Below are 10,645 nucleotides of genomic sequence, written 5' to 3' on the forward strand. Positions count from 1 at the left end.
TACGATAGAGATAAAATATCGCTTAAGAAGCGAAACAAGTCCGAACATTTTTAATCTCGGTGACATCTCGTAGTCATTAATTTTATACATAGATGGCGGTAGTAAAATAAAATTATTGGCATTTTTATTCAAAATAATAATTTGACGCTTCTATAGCATTAGGTTCGGCGACTATTGCGCACAAAGCGATCTCGCACACGGCACTAAAATCTCGATCGCGGAACATCTGGATCCCGAAATTCCATTCGCCGAGATTTATCCACGCGAACTATCTTACTAACGAGAACTCAAGTACCAGATATTTTGGGGCTTGGTGCATCCGCTCTAAAATCGCCAGACAAACGAACGACACATTAACAGAACGGCAGCTTTAAACGTAATTCTCGTTTTATCGAATGATCAGATGACGAGTAACCTTTCGATGTGCACAGATGCAATTATTAAAATTGAGTTGGATCTTTCTGGCGAGTTTAATAAGGCAAGATTCGGAACTTATCGAATCTTGCCTTATTAAACTCGCCTGAAAGATCCAACTCAATTTTAATAATTACCATTTTAAGAATTGCATCTGTGCACATCGAAAGGTTACCCGTTATCTGATGTGCAATATATCATTCGAGAAGACGAGAATTGCATTTAAAGCAGCCGTCCGTTAATCTTTCGTTCAATTTGTTTGGCGATTTTAGAGCGGATGCACCGCATCCAATATTTTGTTTTCGTGGTAACGATTGTCGTGTGCGTAGTCGCAATGTGCGAAATAATCCGTTTACCATAGGATTGCATCGCAACTGCCCAAACGATTGCAATGCGCCCGACTGACTGAACCAGCCATTAATTGGATTCGCCATTTGGACCCAATTCTCTGGAGGGTCTATTAATTATTAGTCAAAAGACAATTTTGCCATGGACAAATTTTGCCAAAAGACATTTGCATTTTCGTTCAGTTCGCTTGCACCAACGCTATCTTGCGTACGCTCACGGGAACTGAACCGAGTCTTTCTAACGCAATTACCGATCGAGTTAGTACGTTTAGATAAAAAAAATATTAATATAGAAAACCAATCCTTATGAACGTGGTGAAATAAAAAAACTGACCAAATAAACGCAAAATAGCACGGAGAAAAAATCCGTAAAAATATTCAATTTTGACTTTTAAAATTCGCTAGACAATCAATTATAAGTATTTTAAAACAATAAAAAATCACAATCAATAGAAAAAACATCTGACTATTGATACCAATACTCACTTTGAGCACATCAATACTAGACTTTGAGTTAAAGACCGCAAAAGTCAAAAAACGGTAAAAATCGCGCATTTTTTTAAACGCTCATATCTCGTAAACGACCACTAACCAACAAAAATCATTATCATATTCAAATTCAGTGGGTTAAACTTAGTAAAGATTGGTCAGTCTTCGCTCTGGTAATTTTTTTTGTTGCTCAGTGTAATCACATAACATAGTATGGCGAGCGTTATCTTACACAAATACACACAAAATAGCGATATTATATATACGATACTTCATTACTGCACTAGAAAATTACTAGAATAAAATCGTTGATAAATATGATTAATATGTTACTATAAATTGACCATCTACTTAAAATTTCTGAAATTAAATTTCGAAAATGCAATTATGAGTGTTAATGACAAAATTTTGCTTTAGAGTAAAATTCATTTCATCATAAGTTTCCCCAAATAAGTTTAATTTGTTTCTGATTTCTCTACATGTGTGGTTTTTAGTTAGTAAAATGGCACCCATTTCAGTTTCATTAAAATTGTTCCTAGCATTCATGACTAATTCAGAAAGATTTATTCATAATAATAACTTTTTTGCATGTTTTGTAATGATTTACTACTACCATTTATTATTAATGCCCTTTTATTTAAATTTCATATCAAATGACAATTTCTTTGCCTTCAATACTCATATGAAAACGAAAAATGTCATAACGTCTGTGCATTAATCCGCCATCGGATATATTCTGTATGGAATATATTTACATATTTAATTTTAAATCCATCATTTATAATTATTTATAGATTTTATTCACATTAAATTGAATATGTATGTACATGTAAAATATTGTAAGATTATCGTTAAATAATATTATTCATATCTTCAATTTCTAAGGCTACATCCAAAACTCTCGACCGGAACATGAGCTTTTGAGCGTTTGTGTATTCCTGTACGATCGGCAGTAATGAAACGAAAAAAGACATGTCAGCATCTTCTGGACTAGTTGAGGAACTCGGTTTATTTACAAAGTCTAATACCCGCTTCTCAAATTCCGAATCATCGTGCCTTCTCTTTTTAATTTGCTGGTTTTTAGCCGGCTTACAATCCTCCGCGTGGTCTTCATCGGAGTTATTACTTTCTTTAGACAGTGACGATTGCAATTGATCCATCGAGTCCAGATTTGTGCAATCGGTTGTTCCGTCTAAGAAGCCCATCAATTTAGAGTAGATATACACGAATGTGGACTCTGTTTTTCTAGTCTTAACGTATGCATCACGGGCACTTTTCCACCTTTGCTGTATGCCTTTCACTGAAAAATTAATAACACTTTAAACATTTTAAATAAATAATACTCAGTATTTGATAAGAAAGCGATGTAAAATATACCAAAAACTATAAATACAAATACAGCATCAACATACAATAAAAATAAATCAACTGGAATTTTATATGAATTGAGTTCAAGTGAAATAAATAGTCACGTTTATTTTTAATTTCTTAACAAGTGTTTTTTTTTCATTTGAATATAAATAATAAATGATTCAATTCAATTTCAGTTACGATTAAAAAATAAAGTAAAAAATTGAAGGCAACATGAAATGGGTTTTATTACATAGCAAATCTGATTAAAAAATCCTCACATCCCCGATATGAAAAGTTACGATGAATGTATGATGAAATGCATGTACTCAATTTTATTTTAAATCAACTAATCATGCACACTCGCCTAACAGATTGCTTCAAAGCGACGAGTGTGCTAAACAGATTAAGAACAGAAGAAAAAATACATGAATTACAGAAGAAAAAAATAGATGACATTAAAAATTCTTACAATAAATAAAAATATAACAGCCAAGTCAATAATTAAAATTGTCAACTATTAACTGCTCTAGTTGGTCGCGACCCCCGTAACCGATGAAGCGGTGCAGCGAATGAAAAGAGATATGAAGCGGTGCAGCGAATGAAGAGATGTGAATTTAAGAAACGGAGGCCTCGAGGAATGGGATAATTAAAATATGCCAAAACTCTTGCCAGACGAATATGTAATAGGGGACGATGGCACGTCCAGATCAATTTCTCCGGACCATGAAGGCCAATCTCCGCCAGAATATACTGACACGAGATAAAACCTCTAAATTTAGAAAACAAGAACTTGATGAGGGCAATATTCCTACTGTGTTCAAAAGAAGTGTAGCTGACCATAACCATGACAAATCTTGAAGGAAATAAATATGGGTAAATCCCATATTGCTCCATAAAAAGAAACCGGAGAAAGCGTCTTTGGATAAGTTCAAGTTTAAAAGATTAAGTTTTGACTGAAGGACTCCAGATCATAGAGGCGTACTCCATAATACTTCTCACCAGAGCATTGTATAACAGCCTCAGAACAATGGGATTGAGGAAATGTCAAACAGAACAAACCCTAGCATCCTTGAAGCTGAGCAACACACAGAATCAATGTGATTGGAGAACCTTAGGTCACTCTGGAAAGCAACCCCAAGATCAACAGTAAATTCAACCCAGTTCAATTCAGAGTTACCAGTAAGATAAGGAAAAGTACGACCGGGGATAGATCTAGATCTAGATTAACACATTACCTTACATTTGGAGACATTAAAAAGCAAACAGTTAGTTAACGACCAAGCATGAAGAGCATTTAAATCCCCTTGTAAAAGCTTGCAAGAATGTTCAGAATCTATACTCAATTGGAGCTTTAAATCATCCGCAAGAATTGTAAATAGGTTTTTGAGCTCTTTTTCCTATTATGCTGTACATTAACATTAGAATAATATAATACTATGATTACTAACCAAATTAAATTAAATTGTAAAATAGAAAATGAAATAGCTATTAAAATAGATATAAGATGTATTGTGAATATAATTTTGAAATAATAAAAAGCATTTGAAAATCAAAAATCAAAATCATCCACATAGTGAGAAACCATAATTGACCAAGTGCCTTTTGAATGTACCAAGTAACTTTTTTGCATATTTAATTATTAAATTAAATATGTAAAAAAAAAACACTGCAACTTGAAAGAATATTGGGAAAAATTTATATGCAAAGAAAAAAAACAGACTCAAAGTGCTATGGCATCAAAAAAGTTAGATATTTTAAATCCCAAACAATGAATTTCTTATCAATATCTACAAACATAAAATATTCAAAAAAATGATTACATGCTGACAATGGATTTTCGTTATTTGGCAACAATGTTTAAAACAAATCATATTTCCATTCATGAGTTTAAAATACAAATTTAATATCTTTAAATCCCCCTTTCATATAAAAAATAATAACATATAAAAAAAATCACCAATTTTAGACAATGTTTAAATTTTGACTCTGGAATAAAAACAAATTAAACTTCAATATTATATACATATTTTTCTCTGCTCATTTGTGTCCTTATCGTGATAATCATCAACCAACTGTTCAGCAATGTCCAGCCAGGTCTGCTTGCGGACTTCCGTATTTTTATAATCTTCGTGAAAATGATCCCATAAGTTTCGCTTTTGTCGCACAAGTCCGATTATCTTTTGAGTGTCGAGTCGGTTCATATCCGCGTCTCATCCGCTCAGACGTCAAAACGACGCGGATGAGCGGATCGACGGATCCGCACGCGGCTGTCATCTGCCAAGTGCCAAACTGTCAACGCTCATCCCTTTCAGCCTCTCACACATTTCTTCAAATATTTACTTCGATGCAAATAAATCGCCGTTATGTCTATTATAACGTGCGAATTAATTTTTGCATTATTTTTCATGTATATTGACTTGTTAATGGACTTGCGGTGAGTAATGGCTGATAATACAAACAGGGGGCTGGGGGAATGCGGTCTCCCTCACAGGACTGAAAGTGAAACGCCCGAAAACGCAAATATCGGAAGGCAAAGATCGAAAATCGAAAGATCTTAAGTCGAAAGATCAAAAAAAAGGGTGCATGGTAAACGGTACTATGTATATATAATATATATACAGTGGCGGACTGGCCATACAAGCGAACATGCCCGATGGCATGTGGGCCCCACTATCTGTTAGAAAATATGGGCCCTCAGTAAAATTAAACAACTTTTTAACTATTTATAGGATATTGCAACTTTGGGACCTAAAGTTTGGGTATTTCAACAAAACAAATTTCTTACGATATACACAAACAACTAATACCTGCTTTAACAGCCCAAGGATCGGTTAACTTTTTTTATTAGGCTCGAAATGTAAGTTTCAACATTTGCGTGGGCCCTTTTGCCGGGCCCATATCCAACGTCAATATTATGTATATACCAATACCTATGTAACAACTAACTACTGAAATAAAAATGGGAATAAACAAATTTTCGTGAATAATATAAACAGAATTGCTTAAAACAATTTTGATAGGACGATTCATCATCAACCAGCGATTTAAATTTACTTCATACTTTCAAAATAACATTTGATTATATGTACTTCAATGATATAGTAAGATTTAAATACACAATTTTAAACAGTTTCCGAATATAAAATCTATTCCTAATCTAGACACATCCATGTAAATAGAAATATAGGATAGGGCCCCCCTCCCCAAAATCCCGATTTTCGATTAACATTAATTGAAAATATTATGAATTTTTCTCAGGGACGAAATTTGGGGGGGGGGCCATAGGGGGGCACTCGCCCCCCTAAACTAAGGAATAGTGTGAATTTAGACAATTTAATGATTATGAATTTAATGATTAATGAGATACTATGGATCTATGAATGCTACGTTTATTTCTTATGTATGTATGTTACTTTTGGGTCACTAATAAAATAATTGCTGCTATGTGCTTTGAAGAAAAACAAAACAAAACTTTATCTATTGTTATTACGTACATGTACATAGATAAAGTGAAAAGACAGTTGGTAGAAATTAAGTTAATTGATAGTTTTTTGATGACTCAGTTTGATGGTCGATTAATGTTGACCATGTGAAGATTTGTGGAAAAAAAAAAAAAAAAAAAAAAAAAAAAAAATATATATATATATATATATATATATATATATATATATATACATATATATATATATATATATATATATGAGTGGCATGCGGTGAAATTATCTCTCTTTTTTTCATACAGCCTTGTTTAATGTGCGCACGCAGAATACGGGAGGAAAAGCCTGTTCCTCTTGTTCCTGTTGTATAATGCTCGCGCAAATTAAGTGAGTATGTACGGCGGGGGTTGAGACCAGTGGCGTGGCGAAGGGGGGGGTCCGGGGGGTCTGGACCCCCCCCTTGGCGGATCGCGGTCGGCAGCAAAATATCCCACTCCTGTCGCAATTGATCGTTTGTACCATTTTTGGATAGTTTTTTTCATCACAAATACATGATAGACTTTTAGGACATAAACATATATAATACTTGAAAATTTCCAATGTTTGCTTCCTGATGGAAAAAGCTCTCAACCATCAAGTGTTTTAAAAAATAAGAAAAAGACTTTTGGGGAAATTTACAACCAAGATATATTTTGTGGGCCTTGCATTCTATCTGGAGAGTTGGAAATGTGGTGACAATATATAAATACTAGTGAAAATCGACCAAAAAACGTACTAGCTGCAATTGCAATTTGTAATCCTTTAATATTCCCCAATATTTACATACTTCTAAAAATTCTAGCAACACTTCAGGTGACAACAGCCACAAGTGAACGGAGCTTTTCCAACCTACATACTTGCTTTATTAAATATTCATAGGGATATAAATTTTAGTGCAGAAAAAATATCAGATATGTTTACAATAAAGACGCGAAGATTGGATCTGTGAATTTCGTAATTTTTTAAAGTATTCATTATTTTTATTTTATTTGAATTTTGTTCATACTATATTTTTATTACGTATTTACTTTATTTTTATATGTTGTGATTTTATATTAATTAACTTATTTTGCCTTTTTCCTGTCAAACACCCCCACCCCCATTGACAAAATCCTGGCTACGCCACTGGTTGAGACCTTTTTTTTATCTTTCGACTTAAGATCTGTCGATTTTCGATCTTTGCCATCCGATATTTGCGTTTTCGGGCGTTTCACTTTCGATCCCGTGAGGTAGACCCCAATTAATCAGTACAAAAATAATAATCATAGAGACATCTATGGATTATTTTTAGATTTTTGTGTACAATTATTATTATATTTTTTATACATATAATAAACACGAAATTATAGAGATGTCTATAGAGATATCTATAGATTTCAGATTACTGTGCATAATTTTTACAAATTATACACACAGATTTTGTGACAACAGGAAATGATCTAATACCAATTTTCAGGAACCGTTTCAACAATGATCAGATAAAATTGGCAAACTCTGATAGAGAAACGATCGATTTGGAGTCACAAAACCCCCGAACCTAACCAGCAGCTCGACGAGGACTCAAACCTTCGACCTCAGTGGTGCTAAATATATACGCTACCATTAAGCCAAACTGCTGGCTATAAGTTTAAAACTATCTAAAAAAAACATCCTACGTACAACATCCCGCATCCCGCGCTGTGTGTTACCGCTCCAATGAATAGACGGTCCCATATATGTATATACCACACGATACCACGTATATGACAGCCGTCTAACATGTTTTTTTTTTGTATGTTTAAAATTATCTAAAAAATATATCCCACGTACAATATACCGCATCCCTCGCTGTGTGTTCGCGCCCTTACGCGTGCGCAAGACGCGGTCGTCGTTTGTCTTATGGTGCGTACGCACCAAGCCAACGAATGGCCCACAGGCCAACTTTTAAAACCAGTAGCGTACAAAATATCGAAATAAAAATTAAATTTAAAAATTGAAATTAAATATCAAAATTAAAACTATTATTATTATATTAAAATTAAATTCAAGTATCAAAATAAAATTATAATCATTATATTAAAATTAAAATTAAATATTGAAAGTTAAAACAGAACATGCACAATTTAAATAAATTTTCGAGATTGACCTAAAATTAGATCATCAACAATCACATACAGGTAATCCTCGACTTTTGTTTGTCGAAGATGTTTTGACTTACGAAGATACGCACTAAGATCGAAAAAAAATCAAAGAATTATTATTTTTACTTCCCCGTAATGCGCAGTTACTGAGAATATATCATGTATTAGTATGGGTGATCCAACGATTTTTGCTAACCCGGGGTGTTGTCGGTCACATCAAACGGATTTTTTTATTCTTCAATTGTTTCTCTCGTCGAAATAAATCAAGTAATTAAATCATTTCAGAGGTAAAATTTATCGGATAATGTGTGATTATTAATTTTATTTCGACGAAATAAAAAAAACCCTTTGACAAATCACCGACATCCGACACCGCGTTTTTTTATGAATTGTTTTTTTTTATCGATCATCCACGTGGAAATACAGTAACATCTCGTGACGACTTTAACAATATTTTTTTTCGCTCGTATGCAGAGAAATTATAATATTTCTCTGGTTTTAAATGCGGTATCGTCCTAATACAAAACATTGCTGTAATTCAAAACATCAACGATGATCTAATTTTAGCTCAATCTCGCTCTTTAGCTTGATTTTGATATTTAATTTCAATTTTAAAATTTAATTTTTATTTCGATATTTCGTCGTTGGTTTAGTCCGTAAGCACCATGAAACGAATTTCAATGGTGTAAAGCGTCTCATGGTGTAAAGATCGGGAGCTCAGACTGCTTCAATGCTTTCAAGCAGAGCCAATAATATGGCAGTCCAAACATAAGGACCATCAAAATAAAAATATATGGTCCATGATGCTTGGATTGAATGCAAGAAAAAAAATGAGTCGCTTATGTCCAGCTATAGAACCTATAAAAAAAAAGTGAGAGATTCCATCCACAGTGGTGCAGGCTCGAGTGAGGTCTATAAAACCATATGGTTTGCTTACGATGTGGTGGACTCATTTCTTGAGGAAGACGTACATTGCAAGGAAGTGATAAATTCTGTAGGTATATTTATCTATTTATTGCGTGTGAGTGTGTGTGTGCGTTTCGCACTACGCGGCGTTCCTCGTTTTTCGCGGGGAACGCCGTGATCCAGGGGCGTAGCTAGCATTTAGCTGAGTGAGTTGCGTAGTTAGCTAGTATTGCGCATATTAAGTTGGACTTTACGACAGAAAGAGAAAGAATTTCACCGCACGCCACTGTATAAAGCTAAGTAGGCGTGTCAATAACAAATCGGGCATGTGGTGTTGGATCGTATATATGAGAATGTGAGTAAATTACGAAATTCATACGAAGAAATAAAATCTGAAGCGAACAAACTGGTCAGGAAGTGGGGAGAAATTTTTGCATCAGGGCCCAAAATTTCTATCTACGCCACTGGCGCGAACAAAGTAAGTAAAAATATGTCACCACACTCGCTGATTCGCGGCGCGAGTTCACGCCGTGTTCGCACGCGAGTGAAGAGCCCGCTTTACACATGCGTATTCAGCTGATCGTAAAATAAATGAAATAAAAAAAATCCCTGGGTTTTCGCTCAAACGTGTATCGAAAACGCTCTCACAGCCGCTATATAATTCTGTGTCTGCATTTGTTTCATTAAATAAATATTCTTTTTTAATACTCTTTATATTCATCAAATATGTATGTATGTATGTACATGTGTAGATAAAATAATATGATATATTCGGACATTTCTATTTTTTTATGTTTTCTAAAAACTCTAGCTAAAAATTAATTATTCAAACATTTGCTTCATCCCATCTTATTTCAACAATAAACTTACAAATAAAATGGCCATGAGATATTTTATTTATAGTTCAGTAATTCATGTTCAAGCTAATTAAATAAGTATACGGTAATAAAATTAGTATATCAGCAAAAATTAGATAATTCATACATATACTAAAGCAAAAATTCACTCATACCATAATAAACAACATTTTTAAATGTAACATTGTATGTATTTATGTAGATACACATATAAAATAGATTTCCACCATATTTTGATAAGTTTATTTTAATTGATATTGGAAGCAGTAATAATTTTATGGCCTAAAATTAAATATGTAGATACAGAAGCATTTTGGACAGAGATATTATTCAAAATAATATACTGTCTGATGAGATTAGAAATTCTGGTATTATTAAAAAATGTCTTAAAGTCCTACTAGTAAAACAATATGTACATTTACATTAGTACAATACATATTATGTTGTGTTATAAGTTGGATATATGTACATATTTAAATATGTATTTTTTGCTTAACATATAATTTTTTTTGTTTTTTGTAACTTTGCAGACGTTCAAAATCACATATTATTCAGTGATTATAAAATTCAATTTGAAATGTAAAATTCAGCGTACTTTTCTCATTACAAAATTCTTATCCAAAATATAATATTTATGGATTTCACTCCCTGAAAATCTTCATGAAGTGTTCTTCATGAGAACA

General features: G+C 33.2%; 2 protein-coding genes across 2 annotated transcripts in view; one reads left to right on the forward strand and one right to left on the reverse strand.

Annotated features, from left to right (window-relative positions):
• The window catches only part of LOC143915198 (fas-associated death domain protein-like), a 231,697-nt gene that overhangs the window by 42,394 nt on the left and 178,658 nt on the right, over nt 1-10,645 (forward strand). The gene's annotated exons all lie outside the window — the stretch shown is intronic.
• LOC143913558 (uncharacterized) lies at nt 1,875-4,894 on the reverse strand. The gene is made up of 2 exons (XM_077433430.1): nt 4,627-4,894; nt 1,875-2,550 (listed from the first exon to the last, which is right to left on the reverse strand). Exons 1-2 carry the CDS (start codon nt 4,802-4,804, stop codon nt 2,102-2,104), a joined length of 627 nt encoding a protein of 208 aa, XP_077289556.1. The 5' UTR covers nt 4,805-4,894; the 3' UTR covers nt 1,875-2,101.

Source organism: Arctopsyche grandis, chromosome 1, assembly GCF_051622035.1.
Source record: "Arctopsyche grandis isolate Sample6627 chromosome 1, ASM5162203v2, whole genome shotgun sequence".
In the NCBI taxonomy this organism is placed as follows: Eukaryota; Metazoa; Arthropoda; class Insecta; order Trichoptera; family Hydropsychidae; genus Arctopsyche; species Arctopsyche grandis.

What these genes read in the sequence shown, in the direction of transcription:
- LOC143913558 (XM_077433430.1), bottom strand. Translation starts at nt 4,804, where the DNA reads ATGAACCGACTCGACACTCAAAAGATAATCGGACTTGTGCGACAAAAG. An exon ending in AAATGAGCAGAGAAAAATAT is followed by an intron (nt 2,551 to 4,626) that starts GTATATAATATT and finishes TTAATTTTTCAG; the next exon opens with TGAAAGGCATACAGCAAAGG.